This window comes from Dunckerocampus dactyliophorus, chromosome 19, assembly GCF_027744805.1.
Source record: "Dunckerocampus dactyliophorus isolate RoL2022-P2 chromosome 19, RoL_Ddac_1.1, whole genome shotgun sequence".
Taxonomy (NCBI): Eukaryota; Metazoa; Chordata; class Actinopteri; order Syngnathiformes; family Syngnathidae; genus Dunckerocampus; species Dunckerocampus dactyliophorus.
In genome coordinates this window covers 20,339,541-20,365,793 of record NC_072837.1, presented here as the reverse complement: position 1 = coordinate 20,365,793, position 26,253 = coordinate 20,339,541, and the positions used below count along the sequence as shown (strand labels likewise).

At 44.1% G+C, this 26,253-nt stretch overlaps 1 protein-coding gene across 3 annotated transcripts in view; it reads right to left on the bottom strand.

Moving 5' to 3' along the window:
• Nucleotides 1-26,253, bottom strand: part of LOC129172436 (kelch-like protein 29) — a 241,953-nt gene that overhangs the window by 29,676 nt on the left and 186,024 nt on the right. For 2 of the 3 annotated variants that reach the window (XM_054762143.1, XM_054762142.1), the window contains exons 9-11: nt 16,916-17,114; nt 5,816-5,998; nt 4,147-4,327 (exon numbers count right to left, since the gene is read on the bottom strand). In XM_054762143.1, the coding sequence (XP_054618118.1) occupies nt 4,147-4,327; nt 5,816-5,998; nt 16,916-17,114 (563 nt within the window). The remainder of the gene's footprint in view (nt 1-4,146; nt 4,328-5,815; nt 5,999-16,915; nt 17,115-26,253) is intronic. The other variant, XM_054762144.1, reaches the window with a different exon arrangement.

The window sequence follows — 26,253 nt, the reverse complement described above, 5'->3', positions numbered from 1 at the left end:
ACTGTACCAACACTGTACCAACAATGTACCAATACTGTACCAACAATGTACCAACACTGTACCAATACTGTACCAACACTGTACCAACAATGTACCAATACTGTACCAACAATGTACCAACACTGTACCAACACTGTACCAATACTGTACCAACACTGTACCAACAATGTACCAATACTGTACCAACACTGTACCAACAATGTACCAACAATGTACCAATACTGTACCAACACTGTACCAGTACTGTACCAACACTGTACCAACAATGTACCAACACTGTACCAATACTGTACCAACAATGTACCAACACTGTACCAACACTGTACCAATACTGTACCAACATTGTACCAACACTGTACCAATACTGTACCAACACTGTGCCAACAATGTACCAACACTGTACCAACAATGTACCAATACTGTACCAACATTGTACCAACACTGTACCAATACTGTAACAACACTTTACCCACACTGTACCAACACTGTACCAATACTGTACCAACACTGCACCAATACTGTACCAATACTGTATCAACACTGTACCAACACTGTACCAATACTGTAACAACACTGTACCCACACTGTACCAACACTGTACCAATACTGTACCAACACTGTACCAACACTGTACCAGTACTGTACCAACACTGTACCAACAATGTACCAACAATGTACCAATACTGTACCAACACTGTACCAACACTGTACCAGTACTGTACCAACACTGTACCAACAATGTACCAACACTGTACCAATACTGTACCAACAATGTACCAACACTGTACCAACACTGTACCAATACTGTACCAACATTGTACCAACACTGTACCAATACTGTACCAGCACTGTGCCAACAATGTACCAACACTGTACCAACAATGTACCAATACTGTACCAACATTGTACCAACACTGTACCAATACTGTAACAACACTTTACCCACACTGTACCAACACTGTACCAATACTGTACCAACACTGCACCAATACTGTACCAATACTGTATCAACACTGTACCAACACTGTACCAATACTGTAACAACACTGTACCCACACTGTACCAACACTGTACCAATACTGTACCAACACTGCACCAATACTGTACCAATACTGTATCAACACTGTACCAACACTGTACCAACACTGTACCAACAATGTACCAACACTGTACCAACAATGTACCAATACTGTACCAACACTGTACCAACACTGTGCCAACAATGTACCAATACTGTACCAACACTGTACCAACAATGTACCAACAATGTACCAATACTGTACCAACAATGTACCAATACTGTACCAACACTGTACCAATACTGTACCAACACTGTACCAACAATGTACCAATACTGTACCAACACTGTACCAACAATGTACCAACAATGTACCAATACTGTGCCAACACTGTACCAACAATGTACCAACACTGTACCAACAATGTACCAATACTGTACCAACACTGTACCAACAATGTACCAACAATGTACCAGTACTGTACCAACACTGTACCAATACTGTACCAACAATGTACTGCTCCTTGGTAATGTTACTTGTTGCTACCTTAAAGGGTGGAGCTACACTGCTGATTGGTAAAAATTCTGTGTAATTCTAAACTAGCTTTTTAGCCAGAGCAGATAACTGCAAAAAAAGCTAGAGTGAAAACAGAACCTGCATGAAGATACACTCTTCCATACAGCACCTGATGGCTCGGTGGAAATGTAGCTTACCATGCGAGACCCCTTAGCATTAAAAGTGCAAATAAGCATATTTGTTGCTGATTCCTTAGCAGAACATCCCCAGTGAGTGATGGCGGCTGCTCTACAGGGTGTCGTGTTGCTAACAGTCTTCATAAAATATTAACCTGCAACGGAGCTTGAAGGACGCCCAAACGTCAGCGTGCGCACGATAAATAAAAGAAAAGCAGGTGGTGATTGACACATCATTAGACAGCCATGAATTATTCAAAATGTGCAATCATATTGCTCGGCAAAAAGGATCGACATGCTCGCAGGAGGCACTGGCTCGGAGCCTCCCCAGCTCCACTGCTCCCGACCACCCCCCCATAACAAACCTGTGTCAAGTCATTAGCACGTACGGGAACAGTCGGGTCGGGTCCTCCGGAGTGTTGATTTGTGCTTCCTGAAAGAAAAGGCAGCATCCTTGGTAGCTTTGAGACGCCTGTGATTGAAGACATCATCGCGACTGTGGGCTCACATTTCACGGTGAGGAGCGTGAAACCCTCGGTGAGATGGATGGAGAGGTGCAACGCCACGGAGGCGGCAAAGGACTGCAAATGAGGCGGCCGCCATGAAGGCCTTGCTGCAAATAAGACGCCTTGTGTACACACACACACACACACACACACACACACACACAAACACACGGATCTACTCGAGGAAGAAAGAGGTGGGCTGTGTGTGCGTACACCTTGTGTGCATCAATCAGGCGATGAGCGCAGCCAATCAATGATGGCGGTGGCGTCCCCCTGCTGCCATCTGCATATCAAACATGGCAGCCACTCACAAACGCTGACTAATGACTGTGGACTGTCGTTAGCTTTCCAGTCACAAAGGACGCTACGCCAGCACTTCTTTTCTCTTTCTATCGCTTGGAAGCACGGCAGGCGAGGGTCAAGGAGCGGCGCCTCGCCCGCCAAATGTGGCGTTTAGCGAGCAGAAGAAGAAGCAAGACGCTAACGAGCCCATTCGTCAACAAAAAACTTCTGCAAAAGTTATCCTGCTGGGCTGCTTCCTCTTTCCACTCACGGCAGCCGATGACAGCAGGATGAATAAAGACTCTTTTCATTTCATGTTCTTCTTATTATAACCATGGAAAGAATAAATATGTACTGCAGGTGCCTTGCTGGCACACAGAATGAGAAGCACGTTTGATGAATGGGGGGGTTGTTCAAATGAATTTGTAGACGGGTTTAAAGCTTTGCTTCCGTCCAGCGTAGAACCTCGCCAAGGTTCCACTCTGCATCTCCTGGCCAGCAGCAGGACGTCGTAGAGGATGTGACTGGTGTTCATGAGCTCTATGAAATAAATAACCGCTGATAATCTGTCAGGAACGCTGCCAAGCGGCCGGGGCCACCTGTAATTTACGACACCTGTTCCACTGAGCCCACGTCGCCAACCAGCTGCTCGCGGCTTGCAAATCTTTCTTCCCTTCTCTGCCTTTCCTGCAGCTCCTCCCTGCAAACACGAGCGCTGCTCGGCAGCGCTGAGATAGTCCGAGGTGATTAAGATCCGCGTCAGGGCTTAACGACTGATGCCGCTTGCCAACCAGGAAGGGAGACCGGTTAGGACCTGCAGCGCGGCACCACACAGGAAATGTAGTCGCAGGGAATGGACTCCATATTTCACATGGATTTGACGAGACAGAAATGTAAACATGGAAGAAGTGGCTTCCTGCAGAATATTTATCACTTGTACACCAGGAACCTCAGTCTGAATATTGATCGGTGGTTGATATCTGGGTACCTTTTTATTGCCCTTTCTTGGTTTGTGAACAGACAATACTCATCATCGTATTTATCATAATATTTGGACACGGGCATGATTTATGCTTATTATTATTGTATTTAGGATGAAAAGAAAAGACACGATTTATCTGAGCTCAGGAGACAAGAAACATTCAAAGTGCATCATACGCTGCCATGCCGCCAAAACAAAACTGATTTAGCTGAGCTCAGGAGAAAGGAAACGGGAGACGAGCGACACCAGCACCTACACGTGACATTTATCATGACAGTACATGATATGCTGCAATGCCTCCAAAACAAAAACAAGTGTTGACCTTTTTTGTTTGAGCTCAGGAGATAAGAAACAGAAGACAGCCAATGTTGGCATCTACAGAAGATTTGTCATGGTAGTGCATGGCATGCTGCTACGCTTCTAAAACAAAACAAATGACGGCCTTTGTTTCTCCGAGCTTCTGTCTCCACGTGAAACAAATGACGAGAGACACTTGCATCTACACATGAGATGTACAGTATCACCGTAGTGCATGGCATGCTGCTATGCCAGGGTCCAGGACAGGGTAAACAGAGGACGCTGGGATAGTCACGACAGTGCATGACATGCTGATGTATCAATGAAGATGTCAGGTGGCTAGTGGAGGTGGTCAAGGACCAGCTTACCTCTCCACGTGGTCCAGATTCCCTGAAACGCCCAGGCCTCCGATGGTGTAGAGCTTTCCGTCGTAGACCAGACTGTTGTGTCTGCAGCGAGGGACCGTCATGCGGGACACCAGGTTCCAGTTGTCCAGCAGGGACATGTAGCACCACACGTCAGCTAGCATCACACCAGACTCTGTGCCACCTGGAAGGCATGGAAGTGGCCCAAAGATAAATCATCTGAATGCTGCAAAACGTTTCAAAACAAGAGTTTCCAGGACACGCCGCTGTGAGGGCGAGCGAGGTTAGCAGCGGGAGCTCCCTGATTGGCTACTAGGAACACCTCTGATTTCCCCAGCCGGCTTGGCCCGAATCCCGGCGGACACGGGCGCGCACGTTCCCGTGGCCGAACACGCATTTACATTTATATGGAAAGAGAGCCGGAGGAAGGAAAGGCCGCACACCGACGAATCCTGTCGCGTTTCCAGCGAGCGGCGTGAAGGTGAGAGCGTGGCGCCAAACAAAGTGGGCACAAATGGACCGTGGAGGGTGAAAATCCCGTGGTCGTATAAGAGACTGGGGAGGGAAAAGAGCTTCAAAGCGAGCGAGGACGCTCGTCCTTTTCAAGCTCTTCAAGTATTTGAAAAAAGGTCAACAAAGACGCTTAGTTGGACTTTCTTGCATCGCTGCGTTCAATCTAGCATCAAGCTAGCATTAAGATAGGAAGTAGCTTCCTTCTACCATAATGCCCATAACAGAAGCACCCTGCAAATTACTAGCGTATTTTCTACAGCCAATGTGGGTTTGAGTTAGCAGGATTATGCAAAAACTACTCAGGCTTTGTAAGGGAAAGGGCGTGGCCTAACAAAAGACCTGTAGATTTGAGTGCAGATCTGGATAAAATTGTACATCCTCAAGCTTCTTTTCCCTCATGCGGCCTTGGAGGAGGTCTGTGCTCTCGTGCCAGACATTCTGCTTCAAGGTGAGCTAACATCAATCACTGATTAGCACCGAGCTGCTCCTTGCTACCGTGTGTCAGTAAAAATGCTCATTATTACCTCCCTCAGGCAGTTTTTGCTTGTGCGTCAGGTTGCTGTTTTTTTTAGTTAGCAGAATTATGAAAATACTACACGGCTGATTCTGTCCTCACCATTTCTCAAGCAAATAACACATGAATGCAGCCTTGGAGGAGGTCTGGGCTCTAGTGCCGGGCATTTTAAGATCCCCTTCTATAATCAGTGCTCAATACTTCACAAACAACTTGCTTTTGATTACCGTAATGTCACTAATATACAAATCCTGCAAAACGGATGCTCATTTTGACCTCCCTTGGGGAGTTTTTGGAGGAGGTCTGTGCTCCGCTGCCAGACATTCCTTCCATCATCAATAAACCAACTTGCTTTTTATGACCGTAATGTCAGGAAAATGGATGGTCTTTGTCACCTGCCTCCACTTCATCAACATTTACATGTTTTTAGGGGTGGGGCATAGCTCAAGGAAGACCAAACATTATTCTGATAAAGCTGCCTGCCCATTTTGTAGCAAAACAAGTTCTTCATTGTCTTCATGGCTTTATTTTTTTTTTACTGTCAACGCTAACCTTGTTAGCATGTAGCTAGTAGTTTCACTCACCCGAGACAAGAAAGCCTGCGAGCTAGAGGTCACGGTCATGTGACGCCATCACAAGGCTCACCTGACAGGTAGATGTTGTCGCCGGCCGAGATGACGCTGAAGAACTCGCGGTCGTAGAAGGGCAAGCTGGCCAGCGGGTACCACTTGCCGTTCTGCGGGTTGAAGCAGGTGACCGCCGTCAGGGAACGCTGGCTCATGCCAATGGCCTGGCGCCCCCCCACCAGGACGATGACCTCTGCCACACCTGGGGGACAAAGATGGCGGTCAAGCATCTTTGACTGATTTCAGCGTACGTAATGTGCCGGACGTTCAAGCGCTTGTCCCTCAGTCTTCTCCTAACAAGAAAAAATTCCAACATAGGAAACGGCGCAGCCATTCCTTTCTTGGGGGGAGGGGTCACATCGTCCACACGTCCACTCAGCTGGCGGCTGGCGACTACGCACGTCGGTCTCAGGGAAGCCTTTTTTTGGAAGGTTGTCTTTCCGCCTTTTCATCTTTCAGCTTTCTCGTTTTAGCAGCTTTGACAAAGAAAGCTTAAGATAAAAAAAAAATAGAAAAAAACAGGTTTCTTTTGCTGTTGTTTTGTAAACGCTGGAACCAAAAGACGTCTGACTGACCGTGGACATCGGGAGAGAGTCGGGAGTATTGATCGGGGAAAGAGATGAAGCGTTGTTGCCCCCCTCCCCGACAAACACACTACTCAGGCGTGTCTGGCTGCCGGGTGTCGCCTGACTGAGAGCCGCGTAGTGGTCGCCTGCCAGCCAGTTTGTGTGTTCTGCATCACTGGTGTCTTTATCAACACCCACCCCCCACCCACCCTTGCCCACACTCCAGTTTGTGCGTCTGGTAAGAAAAAAAAGCACCAAAGTGTTTTCCTACTTTTAATGAAGGAAAACACATTTAAGTCATGTTTACATTATGTGTTCACATTATGTGTTCACGTTATGTGTTCACGTTATGTGTTTACGTTATGTGTTCACATTATGTGTTCACGTTATGTGTTCACATTATGTGTTCACGTTATGTGTTCACGTTATGTGTTCACATTATGTGTTCACATATGTGTTCACATTATGTGTTCACATTATGTGTTCACGTTATGTGTTCACATTATGTGTTCACGTTATGTGTTCACCTTATGCGTTCACATTATGTGTTCACATTATGTGTTCACATTATGTGTTCACGTTATGTGTTCACGTTATGTGTTTACATTATGTGTTTACATTATGTGTTCACATTATGTGTTCACGTTATGTGTTCACATTATGTGTTCACATTATGTGTTTACATTATGTGTTCACGTTATGTGTTCACATTATGTGTTCACATTATGTGTTTACATTATGTGTTCACATTATGTGTTCACGTTATGTGTTCACATTATGTGTTCACATTATGTGTTCACATTATGTGCTGGTCTTCGTTATCGTTGTGTGCACACTCACATGCTTGTGCACTTTGAACACTTTACGCTTGGTTGCACATGTCAGGGAGAGTCCACATCTGGCCGTCTGACCCCCTCATCCCCACCCCCCGGAGTCCCCAACGTGCTAGTAGGCTAACATAACCAACATGGCCTGTCAGAACACAACAGAACACGGAAGGGAAGTGATGGTGGGGTGTGTTGGGGGGGGGGGGGGGGGTGATTTGGGGGAGTGCATGAGCGGTGCGGGTGAAGCCTCGTGGGGGCGGCCGCCACTCATCCAGAGGTTGGATGGAAGTTGGGAAGAGGAGGCGAGGGGGGATTTTTGACAAGCTGCTGTTTTTCTTCCTGACGAGTTTAAAGAGGACACACTTTGGGGAGTCCTGACTTTAGCTTTTGATTTTTTCTTTCTGATTTTCAACCCTCAAACTCAACTGATAGTTTGACAAGTAAAACTCACACTCACTTAGCTACTAGCTACAGTAGCTGTTACGTGAATGGACACACAGACCTTGCTGTGATGTGTTTCTCCACAAGGACTCACAGATGTCTTCATGTGATAGGACATACAGATGCTAACATGAAACGTGTATGTGAATGGATAAACATGTGTTGATGCATTATGTGAAAGGACATACAGGTGATTAGATTAAACGTGTATGTGAATAGACAGACACGATTAGTGATTGTTATGTGGTGTGTATGTGAACAGAGTGCCACTGCAGATGTTTACAGTATGTCTACGTGAACATGTGTTGTGCGTATATGAATGAACACGTACAGCGTGTGTGTGTGTGAATGGACAGACACCTTTGGGTGAAAGTGTTGTCTGACAGGAAGCAAGCGTCCATGTTAGCTTAAATGATGGTGATGACAAGCACCTGGATGACAAACAAATGTGTGTCCTGATAAACAAGCAAGAGAAACTGTTTTATTTGCTAAAAATGACACCCGACTAAATAAATGGTGTGCAAAGACGACACACAGAGACACACAGAGACACATTTTGTCTCTCTCTCCATGGCTGTGGGAGACATTTATGGTCCATAACCATTTTGTGTTATCAGTCCCTTTTAGTCCATTTGCTCTCATTTGCTTTGCTCACTCGCTAACCCTCTCATTTGTCTCCCAGGGAACTAATTTGCTATGGCGAGGTTGAGGTGGGGGTGAGGGAGGTGGGGGGTTGGATGATGGCGCTGCAAAGTGTGTCTAAATGTGTGCGTGCGTGTTTGATTTTCTACTTAGCTGCTAATCTTTGCACCCTTCCAGTAAGTAGCAAGTCATGAGGGGCAGGGAGGTGCAGCGCTCCATCAGATCCAGCAGATGATGCTGTTTCCTTCATTACTTTCATATTTGACATCAGTGATTCAAGACATTTGGATGGTAAGACGTGGGGACATCACAAACTCACACTAAGAATGTCCAACTGTTAGACAAAAAGAAACAACGAATGTGAGCTGTCCTTTTTCTCCTGCGCTTATCCCAGCTGACTTACGGGTGAGAGGCGGGGTTTAGACCTGTCACAGGATTGACAGGTAGAGATACTCAACCACTACCAACGACGCACGTAACAAAGTACAAACGTAGCACACCCATTTTGTAAGCACTGAGGACACGAGCATACAATAAAACCACTGTTTTCATGGGCGCCCTGATTTAGAGCCTTCCACATGGTGAACTGATAACATGCGCGTTTAAAACAATCACAAACTTTAAAGACAATTTAGTCTCCAGCTAAGCTAATGGGCATGTTTTAGTTAGCATTGAAGCAAACTTTAAGGCTAAGGCAAAGAATCCCCACACAAATCATTTAGCGCTGCATTGACCCCCGGAGACAAACCGGGCTAAATAATGACTCTGAGCTGGACAAGAATCAAGCAAAGTCCTGACGTTACGGCGCTTTTGTCTTTCCCAGCCGACAACGGCTTAAATATACGACAAGAACAACACATTCAATTACAGCTGGCAAGAGAGGAACATAAAAGTGTTAATTGGGTGGCGGCCAAAAGCGGCCGGTGGCGTCCTTGGGAGGCTGCGAGGGTGCTTTATGCTGCGGTTACAAGGTGCTGTGTTTGTGCTGTGATCAGCTGATGCCTGGCAAACGGAGCTTTGAGCGAGTGCTTGGAAGAAAAGTACGCATCTTTACATTGTACCCCCCCATATGATCTCCTGCAGACGCTAATGACAGCTAATCACATGCACATCCACCAGCTAATGAAACAATTAGCGGCTAATGGATAGAGTCGTGACGACACTCGTCAGTTGATTCCAAGCAGGCCTCCTTGCAGCATTCAAACACCTTTTGGTGGCTTGTTTTGTACCAGCAGCTCATTTCTATGCTCAACAGACATTTGGACCACTTGATTAAAATCCAATAAAGCAAATGAGCAGAGCATGCAAACACTTGAACAAATGATAAATAGATGCAGAAGAGCCTCTTGTCCAGATAGTGGGCTTGCAGTTAAAGGGAAACTAACCCTTTTGTAGGACAAGTCAAAAAAAGCTTTCATGCTAACTATAGATGACTTTACCAGCAGCTCTCATACAAGAATAACGCTTGCAGACGTCCGTCAGTATGTTATGAATAAGCAAAACAAATAGGCTGCTTTATTCACAAACAATACAAAAAAATCCAAATGAACAGGCCATGGGAGATCAGCACGCCTCTGCAACATTATTGAACAGCTCAGCCATATTCCTCCCCGTCCTTCATTCCTCTGGCTTGTAGCACGAGACGCTAGCTTCCAGTCACCAATAATGAAGTGCACCGTTACGTTGACATAACAGCGCCTTTTCCGAGTCAGGTGGAAAATGAGTTATCACCCGCTCGATGGTTCTCTGGTCGGCGGCAACTTCAGCTGGCTGTTTTTCCTTCTGGTTGGGGTGGAAACGTGCTATGTGGTTTCTCATATTTGTCGTGTTGTATGACAAAGGTAGGATATTGTCTCGTTTTTATCTTCAACTACGTCAAAGCCAAAGTGCTTCCAGACGCTCGCTTTAAATCCAGCGGGTGCGGGACCGAGTTTACGCTCAGCCATTCTGGTAGCATCTCAGGTTCACCACTATAAAATGTCCGGGCGGCACTTTTTTTGCTTTTTGTTTTGTTCCATCAGCATTAATTATTGACATTTATGAATGTCTGCATCGCAATGCAGCTAAGAATTGATTATTTCCCCCACCCCTATGTTGTGCTCGCTGTGTGACCTTAAACGTGCTTTTAGTAAGCCCTACTGGGAACAGCCACTTCGTGTGTCTATAGCTTTAACGCTAATGAGCTGCCTTTGTCTCCACAGAGTTCATGTCTCCAAGAAGCACACACTGTAACTCTGCACTTGTCCAATGTAACTGATGACATGGACATGGAAATTAGCATAGCTATGTGATGATAAAGGGCTAACATTACGCTCCCATTTTATATACAGTGTATTAGTTCAAGAAAAGCAACATGGTCAATGCTTAACTCTTAACTCTTCTACTCCTGAACGGGGCACACAAAAGGGTGAGCATGTATCCAAACATGCACCCCTACTGTGTTGCCTGTGCTGTTAGTTTTCTGACAAAAACACCACATGGTGGCACTGTTATTGAACCCAGGAATTGTATTGTATTGAAATTTCTCATACGCGCTCTATATAACACACGCTGTAACTCTAGGGTGTTCAGCTGAATCACAACTAAATTTGGTCCACACCTTCAAGAGACTAACAAGCACGTGTGTGTTCAGCTTCAGCAAAAACATTAAGGCCAAACGTCTTAGTTCCTCAGCACCTAACTGTACATAAGCCGTTGAGCATTTGTCTAATGATGATACTACGTACTTTGAAGAGTTTGAAACTTTGAAACCCATAGAGGGTGCCACAAATGCCATTTGCAGCAAAAAAAGTTAAGAAAACCTTGTGTAGTTATTGGAGGAAGTCTGAAAGAACACAAGAAATAAAATCCAATATGTATTCTGGGGCCTGGATGATGCATTCAAATGTGTGATTGTCAAGTCATTTTAATTAAAGCACTTGGCAACAAAAAGAGGCAATTTCAATTCATAATTATACCAAGATTTGCTGCAGATGTATCCAAAAGTGAAAAACCCCCCAAAAACGATGTGTACACTTCACGCACGCGCGCACACACACACACACACACACACACGTCCACAAGTCTACAGATTGACTTTGCTCAGCAAGAAGTGCTTCACGGATGGCAGTTCTCTTGTCTTTTACGCTTGACAGTCTTATCAACAGAGCTCAGGTGGCGCCCCATCTGCTTAGCCCAATTCTTAAACACGCACACACACACACGCACACACACACACACACACACACACACACACACACACACACACAAATATATTGAAGGACTACAACTTTCATTTGCCGTCCTTCTAATACTTTTCACCTGGCGCTCTCCTTCCAGTCTTAATCTCAAATGACACATCCGTCTTTTGCACAAAAAGTCAATCCTGCAGACATAATAGCACCCCCTGCCATGTGGCACCCAAACATCCATTTTCTATGCTGCTTAATCCTCACGAGGGGTGTGCTGGAGCCTATCCCAGCTGACTTTTTGAGCAAGAGACGGGTACACCCAGACTGGTGGCCAGCCAATGGCAGGCACATATAAACAACAAGCATTCACGCTCGTATTCATACCTTTGGACAATTGTGCATTGTTTTGAGCAATGCAATTATTCAGTATAAAATGCCATTTTTGTTCATATTTTTGGGATTAATTGCATTTACTTGATTTATTGTGGAAAAACTGGACAACCCAAAATGTTGGCACATACAAAAAGCAGATACAACCATAGGTGTCACATAAAACTATAAAAACAGGATCTCTCACACACACACACACACACACACACACACACACACACACACACACACACACACACACACACACACACACACACACACACACACACACAGTGAGCAGGTGGCATGTAATGCATCATGCATGCACCCCTCCCCAGCACCATTTATGCTCTATTATGTGTCATTTTGACGAACACAACCGCCAGCTAAAAAGGTTTCGTGGCAGGCCGGCACGCATACGCTGCCACCGCCGAAGCCTCAAAAGGCCTCAAACGACGTCATTACGGGCAATTAAATGAAAATACCAAGCGACTCCCCTCGTGTTTGCTTATTAGCCGTTAAAGCAAAAGGAGGCTGAAGTCGCCGCAGCGTGACGCACAAAATGATTGTTTATACAGCAGAGCGCTCAAGTGTGTCTGTGTGTGTGTGCGTGTGTGTGAGGACACACTTCATAGGCAGCAAGGACGCACAAATGTGTGTGTGTGTGTGTGTGTGTGTGTGTGTGTGTGTGTGTGTGTTGGATGACACCCAGAAGGACTTCAAGTGGACTTTTTAAAGGAAGTGCACCTTCACAATAAACTTTACTAATTTGTATGTACTGCAACACCATTTACTCGTATTGGCAAACGTGGGTACAAACGATAGATGGCTAGCTACATTCATAGACAGCTATGGAGGTAGAATAGAATAGGATAGAATAGAATAGAACTTTATTGTCTATTCTATAGAACAGAAATTTGTTTTCCCACACGGCTCACAAAAATTCACTCACAATGAAGTACAATATAAAACACACACACACACACACACAAAAAGATGGTTGTGTCGGTAGATGGCTATGTAGGTAGATGGTTGTGTCGGTAGATGGTATGTAGGTACATGACTATGTAGGTAGATGGTTGTGTCAGTAGATGGTATGTAGATGGTTGTGTCAGTAGATGGCTATGTAGGTAGATGGTTGTGTCGGTAGATGGTATGTAGGTACATGACTATGTAGGTAGATGGTTGTGTCAGTAGATGGTATGTAGATGGTTGTGTCAGTAGATGGCTATGTAGGTAGATGGTTGTGTCGGTAGATGGCTATGTAGGTAGATGGTATGTAGGTAGAGGGTATGTAGGTAGATGACTATGTAGGTAGATGGTTGTGTCAGTAGATGGTATGTAGATGGTTGTGTCGGTAGATGGCTATGTAGGTAGATGGTTGTGTCGGTAAATGGCTATGTAGGTAGATGGTATGTAGGTAGATGACTATGTAGGTAGATGGTTGTGTCAGTAGATGGTATGTAGATGGTTGTGTCAGTAGATGGCTATGTAGGTAGATGGTTGTGTCGGTAGATGGCTATGTAGGTAGATGGTATGTAGGTAGAGGGTATGTAGGTAGATGACTATGTAGGTAGATGGTTGTGTCAGTAGATGGTATGTAGATGGTTGTGTCGGTAGATGGCTATGTAGGTAGATGGTTGTGTCGGTAAATGGCTATGTAGGTAGATGGTATGTAGGTAGATGACTATGTAGGTAGATGGTTGTGTCAGTAGATGGTATGTAGATGGTTGTGTCGGTAAATGGCTATGTAGGTAGATGGTATGTAGGTAGATGACTATGTAGGTAGATGGTTGTGGCAGTAGATGGTATGTAGATGGTTGTGTCGGTAGATGGCTATGTAGGTAGATGGTATGTAGGTAGATGGTTGTGTCAGTAGATGGTATGTAGATGATTGTGTCGGTAGATGGCTATGTAGGTAGATGGTTGTGTCGGTAGATGGCTATGTAGGTAGATGGTATGTAGGTAGATGACTATGTAGGTAGATGGTTGTGTCGGTAGATGGCTATGTAGGTAGATGGTATGTAGGTAGATGACTATGTAGGTAGATGGTTGTGTCAGTAGATGGTATGTAGATGGTTGTGTCAGTAGATGGCTATGTAGGTAGATGGTTGTGTCGGTAGATGGCTATGTAGGTAGATGGTATGTAGGTAGAGGGTATGTAGGTAGATGACTATGTAGGTAGATGGTTGTGTCAGTAGATGGTATGTAGATGGTTGTGTCGGTAGATGGCTATGTAGGTAGATGGTTGTGTCGGTAAATGGCTATGTAGGTAGATGGTATGTAGGTAGATGACTATGTAGGTAGATGGTTGTGTCAGTAGATGGTATGTAGATGGTTGTGTCGGTAAATGGCTATGTAGGTAGATGGTATGTAGGTAGATGACTATGTAGGTAGATGGTTGTGGCAGTAGATGGTATGTAGATGGTTGTGTCGGTAGATGGCTATGTAGGTAGATGGTTGTGTCGGTAGATGGTATGTAGGTACATGACTATGTAGGTAGATGGTTGTGTCAGTAGATGGTATGTAGATGGTTGTGTCAGTAGATGGCTATGTAGGTAGATGGTTGTGTCGGTAGATGGCTATGTAGGTAGATGGTATGTAGGTAGAGGGTATGTAGGTAGATGACTATGTAGGTAGATGGTTGTGTCAGTAGATGGTATGTAGATGGTTGTGTCGGTAGATGGCTATGTAGGTAGATGGTTGTGTCGGTAAATGGCTATGTAGGTAGATGGTATGTAGGTAGATGACTATGTAGGTAGATGGTTGTGTCAGTAGATGGTATGTAGATGGTTGTGTCAGTAGATGGCTATGTAGGTAGATGGTTGTGTCGGTAGATGGCTATGTAGGTAGATGGTATGTAGGTAGAGGGTATGTAGGTAGATGACTATGTAGGTAGATGGTTGTGTCAGTAGATGGTATGTAGATGGTTGTGTCGGTAGATGGCTATGTAGGTAGATGGTTGTGTCGGTAAATGGCTATGTAGGTAGATGGTATGTAGGTAGATGACTATGTAGGTAGATGGTTGTGTCAGTAGATGGTATGTAGATGGTTGTGTCGGTAAATGGCTATGTAGGTAGATGGTATGTAGGTAGATGACTATGTAGGTAGATGGTTGTGGCAGTAGATGGTATGTAGATGGTTGTGTCGGTAGATGGCTATGTAGGTAGATGGTATGTAGGTAGATGGTTGTGTCAGTAGATGGTATGTAGATGATTGTGTCGGTAGATGGCTATGTAGGTAGATGGTTGTGTCGGTAGATGGCTATGTAGGTAGATGGTATGTAGGTAGATGACTATGTAGGTAGATGGTTGTGTCGGTAGATGGCTATGTAGGTAGATGGTATGTAGGTAGATGACTATGTAGGTAGATGGTTGTGTCAGTAGATGGTATGTAGATGGTTGTGTCAGTAGATGGCTATGTAGGTAGATGGTTGTGTCGGTAGATGGCTATGTAGGTAGATGGTATGTAGGTAGAGGGTATGTAGGTAGATGACTATGTAGGTAGATGGTTGTGTCAGTAGATGGTATGTAGATGGTTGTGTCGGTAGATGGCTATGTAGGTAGATGGTTGTGTCGGTAAATGGCTATGTAGGTAGATGGTATGTAGGTAGATGACTATGTAGGTAGATGGTTGTGTCAGTAGATGGTATGTAGATGGTTGTGTCGGTAAATGGCTATGTAGGTAGATGGTATGTAGGTAGATGACTATGTAGGTAGATGGTTGTGGCAGTAGATGGTATGTAGATGGTTGTGTCGGTAGATGGCTATGTAGGTAGATGGTATGTAGGTAGATGGTTGTGTCAGTAGATGGTATGTAGATGGTTGTGTCGGTAGATGGCTATGTAGGTAGATGGCTATGTAGGTAGATGGTATGTAGGTAGATGACTATGTAGGTAGATGGTTGTGTCAGTAGATGGCTATGTAGGTAGATGGTATGTAGGTAGATGACTATGTAGGTAGATGGTTGTGTCGGTAGATGGCTATGTAGGTAGATGACTGTAGGTAGATGGCTATGTAGGTAGATGGGTATGTAAGTAGATGGTTGTGTCGGTAGATGGCTATGTAGGTAGATGACTATGTAGGTAGATGGTTGTGTCGATAGATGGTATGTAGGTAGATGACTATGTAGGTAGATGGCTATGTAGGTAGATGGGTATGTAAGTAGATGGTTGTGTCGGTAGATGGCTATGTAGGTAGATGGTATGTAGGTAGGTGACTATGTAGGTAGATGGTTGTGTCGGTAGATGGCTATGTAGGGAGATGACTATGTAGGTAGATGGCTATGTAGGTAGATGGTTGTGTCAGTAGATGGCTATGTAGGTAGATAACTATGTAGGTAGATGAGTAGTTAGACAGATGTGTACTGTATGTAGGTCGGCATGTACCTTGGTAGTTAAATGGGTTGGTAGGTATGGCCAGGCAGGTATGGGGGGTAGATGGGTAGGTAGGTAAGTAAGAAGATGATACCTACATAGCTATGTACATAGGTGGGTATAGATAGATTGGTAGATAGATACAGTATGTCGTTAGATAGATGGGTATGTACTGTACTAGATGGCTATGGGGCCGCACGGTGGTCTAGTGGTTAGCATGTTGGCCACACAGTCACAGTCTGGAGATGGGAAAACCTGGGTTGGATTCTCCGTTGGGCATTTCTGTGTGGAGTTTGCATGTTCTCCCCGTGTGTGGCGGGGGGTTTTCTGGGTACATCGGTTTCCTCCCACATTCCAAAAACATGCATGTTAGCTTCATTGGAGACTCTAAATTGTCCATAGGTATGAATGTGAGTGTGAATGATTGTTTGTCGAAATGTGCCCTGCCATTGGCTGGCGACCAGTCCAGCCCCGCCTGTCGCCCGAAGTCAGCTGGGATAGGCTTCAGCATGCCACCGCAACCCTAATGAGGAGAAGCGGTATAGAAAATGGAGGGATAGATGGCTATGTAGAATAGGTAGACGGGTATGTACACAGGTGGGTATAGACAGATGGGTTGGTAGATCAATAGATGTATAGTAAGATGGGTATGTACTGTGTTGGCATGTGCGCGGGCATGTAGGTAGCAAAATAGGTAGATGGGTATGTACACAGGTGGGTATAGATCACCTGCAGAGAGTCTGGGTCTAGTTCTGGGGGTCTGCATCTCCTGGCGGGCGTGTGGTAGCATGTGGTAGCGCTTGGCCTCGTTGACGAGGTCTCTGCATGCCTCAGACGACTTGATGAGCTCCTCATTGTCCACCACGTTGAGCAGGTAGGACGGGTGGATGAAGGGCAGGCGCACGGCCGCCAGCAGCTCAGACAAATGCTGGCGAGGAAAAGAACAAACAGATAAAAAAAAAATAAATGTTTACTTTCCTGCTGCCACCATTCATTTTAGCACACGTTTTCTAGGAAGTGGATATGTTTCACAGCCGTATGTGCATACTTTGGACAGGAAAGGTGTGCAGAGAGGCAGGGCATACTGTTGCCATAGCAACCTCCTCTATAGCTGCAGAATGCGTGTGTTTAAATGTGGTGGTGTGAACCCCGTGGGAGGCTCATCCACTGCGACAATAAAACCTGTAAACAAGCCGGTGCTCCGTGTCAGAGCGGCCGGTCGAGACTGACCCGGCTGACCTCTCTGGGCTCAGAGCCATGTGCCCCAGCTGGAAGGGGCGGAAAGAACCGACTCCAGCATCTACATCTTTCTCCACAAAGAATGAACACACACAATTGAGCTCCACTTTGCTCTCTAACAACCACCTCAGCATAGCTGCACGTTCATACATTTATTATTATTACTATTTATTATGACAATTATTATTAAAGTAGGATTAGAAGTAGTATTAGCCCTTTTATTGATCGTGTTTCATCACTTAGAAGACACTTTTGGTACCATAAGAATTTCATAAGAATAATGTGAGACATCTACTGAGACATCTACCTACCTCCATACCTACCTACTTCCATCACTATCTACCCATCAACACACCTCCATATTTATCTAACAACCTACCATCTACCTACCTCCATACCTACCTAACTAGCTAATAATATCTAGATATAATTTCAGATCTCCCAGTTTTCTTGAAAGGGATTCTTGCTGTGATGTAAATGAACATTTCAGGAATCAAAACTGTCATGGTTGAGAGGCAATATAAAACATTAACTACTTTTATTTTAGAGCTCAGCTTCCTTGGCCTACAATTACCACAGAAAATCAAAAAGGTTGTGACAAAAAAAAGGTCGTAAAGAAACCTTTATGGTGGATGTCATGTTGTGACATTGAAATGTGAGCTACTTGATTGGCAACAGGAGCAGAGGATGAATTAATAAACACATGATGACTGTTGGGAGAACAGAGGAAAGAGCGTTGCCAAGGCAACCAGCACTGGGACTTCCAAAAGCAACCGTCAGCGACAAGCTCTATACAGTACCCAACTTCACTGCTGTGTGTTTTTTTTTCCTTTCCTACTTAAACTTTGGAAGATGAAGCAAAGGAAAAAAAAAAACTCAGTGCCATCTGCAAACCCAAAACACATCTGCTGTGATCCCGCTCTACTCGTCAAACATCTTTAAAATTGCAGGAAATCTACTTGAGATGGACCACATCTGAACACTGCTAAAAGGTAGGAGGTATACACACACACACGCAAACATGCACGCACACACACACTATCCCTCCACTGTACATGTAAATACAAATGAAATGCATTGTGGGACATGTGATCTCTCTATCTACTAACTCTCTATCTCACCACCTCCACTCCTGCTTCCTCGCTCTTCCTCCCACGCACACACACATGCACACGCACATGCACACGCCAAGGAAATGAGATGCACACTCACTGAGAAATTCAAATCCAAACTGTCAGACTGAATGTGGAAAAAAAAGCAGAACAGAAGCCACAAGTTGTAGTATAAAAAAGTCTTGCCAGGACCAAGTTCTTGATTTTTTATTCTAGAATGAATACATCATCACATCCTCAAAATTGTTTCATATCGACAGACACCATGGGGCAGAGGGGCCAATCAACGCACATTAAAAAGGTAAAGGTAGCTCCTGGCTATCTTCATCCCGGAAAGCATTGAGGCCAGACCATTTCAATAATGAAATATACCTACACGTATATCTACTTACATACCCATCTACCGACCTGCATACAAACCTACCTACATACCCATCTATCCATCTACCAACCGACCTACATACCCATCTACCAACCTACCTACATTCCCATCTATCATCTACCGACCTACCTACATAACCATTTATTCATCTACCAACCGACCTACATACCCATTTACCAACCTACCTACATACCCATCTACCGACCTTCATACAAACCTACCTACATACCCATCTATCCATCTACCAACCTACCTACATACCCATCTACCAACCTGCATTCAAACCTACCTACATACCCATCTACCAACCTACCTACATACCCATCTACCGACCTGCATACAAACCTACCTACATACCCATCTATCCATCTACCAACCTACCTACATACCCATCTACCGATCTGCATACAAACCTACCTACATACCATCTATCCATCTACCAACCGACCTACATACCCATCTACCAACCTACCTACATACCCATCTATCCATCTACTAACCTACCTACATAGCCATCTACCAACCTATCTACATACCCATCTATCCATCTACCAACCAACCTACATACCCATCTACCAACCTACCTACATACCCATCTATCCATCTACTAAACTACCTACATACCCATCTACCAAACTACCTACATACCCATCTACCAACCTATCTACATACCCATCTAGCCATCCACCAACCTACCTACGTACCCATCTATCCATCTACTAACCTACCTACATACCCATGTACCCATCTACTAACCTACCTACATACCCATCTATCCATCTAACCTACCTACATACCCATCTATTAACCTAGCTACATACCCATCTATCCATTTACTAACCTACCACATACCCATCTATCCATCTACTAACCTACCTACATACCCATGTACCCATCTACTAACCTACCTACATACCCATCTATCCATCTACTAACCTACCTACATACTCATATACCCATCTACTAACCTACCAACATACCCATCAATCCATCTACTAACCTACCTACATGCACATATACACTGCTCAAAAAAATTAAAGGAACACTTGGAAAACACATCAGATCTAAACTGGGGGAAAAATGATCTTGAATATCTTTCCTGATAATAAGTGGGTGATGTATTAGTAACAAAATGATGCCACATCATTTGATAGAAATGAAAATGATCACCCTATAGAGGGGGGAATTCAAAGACACCCCAAAAATGAAAGTGAAAAAATGATGCAGCACACTGGTCCATTTTGCTAAAATGTCATTGTAGCAACTCAAAATGATTCTCAGTTTGTGTGGCCCCCACGTTCTTGTACGCATGCCTGACAACGTCAGGGCATGCTCCACTACCCATGCTGGGTAGTGAGCACAGGGCCCACTACAGGACGTCGGGCCCTCAGGCCACCCTCATGGAGCCTGTTTCTGATTGTTTGGTCAGAAACATTCACACCAGTGGCCTGCTGGAGGTCATTTTGTAGGGCTCTGGCAGTGCTCATCCTGTTCCTCCTTGCACAAAGGAGCAGATACCGATCCTGCTGAGGGTTGATGGACCTTCCACGGCCCTGTCCAGCTTTCCTGGAGTAACTACCTGTCTGCTGGAATCTTCTCCATGCGCCCAGGTACCGCAGTGATGCCCTGGTCCAGATCTGAGAGGAGATCCCCCAGGACACTACGGACACCATCCGTAGTCTCATTAGGAGCATGCCCTGACGTTGTCAGGCATGCGTACAAGCACGTGGGGGCCACACAAACTACTGAGAATCATTTTGAGTTGCTACAATGACATTTTAGCAAAATGGACCAGTGTGCTGCATCATTTTTTCACTTTCATTTTTGGGGTGTCTTTGATTTCCCCCCTCTATAGGGTGATCATTTTCATTTCTATCAAATGATGTGGCATGATTTTGTTACTAATACATCACCCACTTACTATCAGGAAACATATTCAAGATCATTTTTCCCCCAGTTTAGATCTGATGTGTTTTCGAAGTGTTCCTTTATTTTTTTTGAGCAGTATAGTGTATGTGTATACATATATTTACCAATGCACAAAACTGTTTGAATACCATCTATCTCCTTACCCTGATACCTGCCTACCTACCCAGCTATGTACTATCTGCATAACCAGCTACCCATCAACGTATGGACCTGCCCTTCTACCTACCTACCCGCCTACCACTGATCTGCCTACTAGTCTACCCACCTACAGTACCTACATACTGTACCTAAGTACCTACCTAGTATCTACCATCTACCCACATACTGTACCAAAATACCTACCTAGTATCTACCATGTACCCACATACTGTAACTAAGTACCTACCTAATATCTACCATCTACCTACATACTGTACCAAAGTACCTACTTAGTATCTACCATCTGCCCACATACTGTACCTATGTACCTACTTAGTATCTACCATCTACCCACATACTGTACATAAGTACCTACCTAGTATCTACCATTTATCCACATACTGTACATAAGTACCTACCTAGTATCTACCATCTACCCACATACTGTACCTAAATGCCTACCTAGTATCTACCATTAACCCAAATACTGTACCTAAGTACCTACCTAATATCTACCATCTACATACATACTGTACCTAAGTACCTACCTAGTATCTACCATCTATATACATACTGTACCTAAGTACCTACCTAGTATCTACCATCTACCCACATACTGTACATAAGTACCCACCTTGTATCAACCATCTACCCACATACTGTACCTAAATACCCACATAGGAATCTACCATCTACCCACATACTGTACCTAAATACCTACCTAATATCTACCATCTACCCACATACTGTACCTAAGTACCTACCTAATATCTACCATCTACCTACATACTGTACCAAAGTACCTACTTAGTATCTACCATCTCCCCACATACTGTACCTATGTACCTACCTAGTATCTACCATCTACCTACATACAGTACCTAAGTACCTACCTAGTATCTAACCACCTACCTACATACTGTACCTAAGTACCTACCTTGTATCTACCCATCTACCCACATACTGTACCTAGGTACCTACCTAGTATCTACCATCTACCCACATACTGTACCGAAATACCTACCTAGTATCTACCATGTACCCACATACTGTAACTAAGTACCTACCTAATATCTACCATCTACCTACATACTGTACCAAAGTACCTACTTAGTATCTACCATCTACCCACATACTGTACCTAAGTACCTACCTAGTATCTACCATCTACATACATACTGTACCTAAGTACCTACCTAGTACCTACCTACCCACATACTGTACCTAAGTACCTACCTACTATCTACCATCTACCCACATACTGTACCTAAGTACCTACTGAGTATCTACCCATCTACCTACATGCTGTACCTAAGTACCTACCAAGTATCTACCATCTACCCACATACTGCACTGTACCTAAGTACCTACCTAGTATCTACCATCTACCTACATACAGTACCTAAGTACCTACCTAGTATCTACCATCTACCCACATACTGTACGGTACCTAAGTACCTACCTAGTATCTACCATCTACCTACATACTGTACCTAAGTACCTACCTAGTATCTACCCACCTACCTACATACTGTACCTAAATACCTACCAAGTATCTACCATCTACCCACATACTGTACCCAAGTACCTACCTAGTATCTACCATCTACCCACATACTGTACCTAAGTACCTACCTGGTATCTAACATCTACCCACATACTGTACCTAAGTACCTACCTAGTATCTACTCATCTATCTACATACTGTACCTAAGTCCCTACCTAGTATCTACCATCTACCCACATACTGTACCTAAGTACCTACCTAGTATCTACCATCTACATACATACTGTACCTAAGTACCTACCTAGTACCTACCTACCCACATACTGTACCTAAGTACCTACCTACTATCTACCATCTACCCACATACTGTACCAAAGTACCTACTGAATATCTACCCATCTACCTACATGCTGTACCTAAGTACCTACCAAGTATCTACCATCTACCCACATACTGCACTGTACCTAAGTACCTACCTAGTATCTACCATCTACCTACATACAGTACCTAAGTACCTACCTAGTATCTACCATCTACCCACATACTGTACTGTACCTAAGTATCTACCTAGTATCTATCATCTACCTACATACTGTACCTAAGTACCTACCTAGTATCTACCATCTACCCACATACTGTACCTAAGTACCTACCTAGTATCTACCATCTACATACATACTGTACCTAAGTACCTACCTAGTACCTACCTACCCACATACTGTACCTAAGTACCTACCTACTATCTACCATCTACCCACATACTGTACCAAAGTACCTACTGAGTATCTACCCATCTACCTACATGCTGTACCTAAGTACCTACCAAGTATCTACCATCTACCCACATACTGCACTGTACCTAAGTACCTACCTAGTATCTACCATCTACCCACATACTGTACTGTACCTAAGTACCTACCTAGTATCTATCATCTACCTACATACTGTACCTAAGTACCTACCTAGTATCTACCCACCTACCTCCATACTGTACCTAAATACCTACCTAGTATCTACCATCTACCCACATACTGTACCCAAGTACCTACCTAGTATCTACCATCTACCCACATACTGTACCTAAGTACCTACCTAGTATCTAACATCTACCCACATACTGTACCTAAGTACCTACCTAGTATCTACTCATCTATCTACATACTGTACCTAAGTCCCTACCTAGTATCTACCATCTACCCACATACTGTACCTAAGTACCTACCGAGTATCTACCATCTATCTACATACTGTACCTAAGTACCTACCTAGTATCTACTCATCTATCTACATACTGTACCTAAGTCCCTACCTAGTATCTACCATCTACCCACATACTGTACCTAAGTACCTACCTAGTATCTACCATCTACCCTCATACTGTATCTAAGTACCTACCTAGTATCTACCATCTACATACATACTGTACCTAAGTACCTACCTAGTACCTATCTACCCACATACTGTACCTAAGTACCTACCTACTATCTACCATCTACCCACATACTGTACCTAAGTACCTACTGAGTATCTACCATCTACCCTCATACTGTATCTAAGTACCTACCTACTATCTACCATCTACCCACATACTGTACCAAAGTACTTACCTATTACCTACCTACCCACATACTGTACCTAAGTACCTACCTACTATCTACCATCTACCCACATACTGTACCTAAGTACCTACTGAGTATCTACCCATCTACCTACATGCTGTACCTAAGTACCTACTAAGTATCTACCATCTACCCACATACTGCACTGTACCTAAGTACCTACCTAGTATCTACCATCTACCCACATACTGTACTGTACCTAAGTACCTACCTAATATCTACCATCTACCTACATACTGTACCTAAGTACCTACCTAGTATCTACCCACCTACCTACATACTGTACCTAAATACCTACCTAGTATCTACCATCTACCCACATACTGTACCCAAGTACCTACTTAGTATCTACCATCTACCCACATACTGTACCTAAGTACCTACCTAGTATCTAACATCTACCCACATACTGTACCTAAGTACCTACTGTACCACTCATCTATCTACATACTTTACCTAAGTCCCTACCTAGTATCTACCATCTACCCACATACTGTACCTAAGTACCTACCTAGTATCTACCATCTGCATACATACTGTACCTAAGTACCTACCTAGTTCCTACCTACCCACATACTGTACCTAAGTACCTACCTACTATCTACCATCTACCCACATACTGTACCTAAGTACCTACTGAGTATCTACCCATCTATCTACATACTGTACCTAAGTACCTACCTAGTATCTACCCATCTACTGGACCTACCTACCTACCTGCTTCCTTGCATCTGTGTAGCTATGTAGCCACCTACCTACAGCACGTATCTAGGTACCTGTCTACCGAGCCACCCAGCTACAGTATATACACACCTGCACATCAGTATTTAGCTCATTTGGGGTACATGTGAAAGTGGAATAAAAGACGTTGCAGTGTAGTAAGTCCACAATACGACCTCTGTGTGCTCAAAGGGTAACGCCTCAGTGCGACATATCGCTCATGAACAGTGAATGATGTACACACGCTCGGGAATTGAGAGTGAGCAACGGCGCCGATTGACTCCATTTCTCTCCATCCCTGTCGAGCCGGGCGGCCATCGCTCTCCGGAGCACGTGGAGTAAATGCGAGCGTCGTCCTTGCAGACGGATGGTGTGAGCTGTCACTTCCATCTTCCAGGCCCGGTGCAGAGACAACCCGCTCAAAAACGTCGAGGAAATGTTGGATTGATGACAACAAAACTATTTTTAGGGCTGCTGTTGCACGTCAAAGCGGTTTCTTTCGTAGTTTCTAAGTAAGTAGTCGACTTTTTTCCAGAAAAAGCCTGATGGCGAGCATAACGATCACCACACGGCATCACCACACATCCAAGCAGCCACCAGGGGGCACATTTGCTTGATATTGCTAGGATATAACCAAAATGATCTTGTCTTCAGTACTGTCTTTAAAACACGAGCCAAGATGGCCATGATCATTTCTAAGCTTGCACTTCGACTCATTTATTTGGACATGCGGCGTGCGAGCGCTACCACTCCCAACATATGGGAGCAGTCCGCGGGTGGTCCGAGGACATGTGGAGCGTCTGCTTTTAGCTCCTTTCTCTTCAACTCTCTGCGGACCGGGACGACCGTATGACCTGTGCAACTTTCCCTCGCTAACGCGTCACACCAACAATGCTTGCTAAATGATGACATATGTTCAGCAAATAAACACAAGCAACTAAGAAGCAAAACCAAGAAGACAATGTCCAAGTGGTAAATTATAACATACATTGCACTTGTTAATGTGCCACTCCTGTCCTGTAGGGGGCAGTAATGCATCTTTAGCCTATGCCCCACCTCTCTAATATGCTATATCGGGGTGAACAATGTGCGGCCCGGGTGTTATTTGCAGCCCACAGCTGTTTTCTTTTCCATTCTAAAAATATCATTTAAAAAGAAAAAAAACTATGGAAGAATCAGCTGTAATTTTTTGAGAACAATGTCAAAATATTAAAAGAAAAAACTTAATCTAACAAGAAAAAGCCCTACTTTTCGGAGAATAAGGTTGGAATATTATGAGGAAAAATAACATTTTACTAGCATAAACATGAAATACCGAAGAAAAAAGACAATATTTTTAATAATGATAATATGAGAAACAAACAAAACAAAATAAAGTTGCATTTTTTGGAAAATTATGTTGGGCAAATAGTTAGAATATT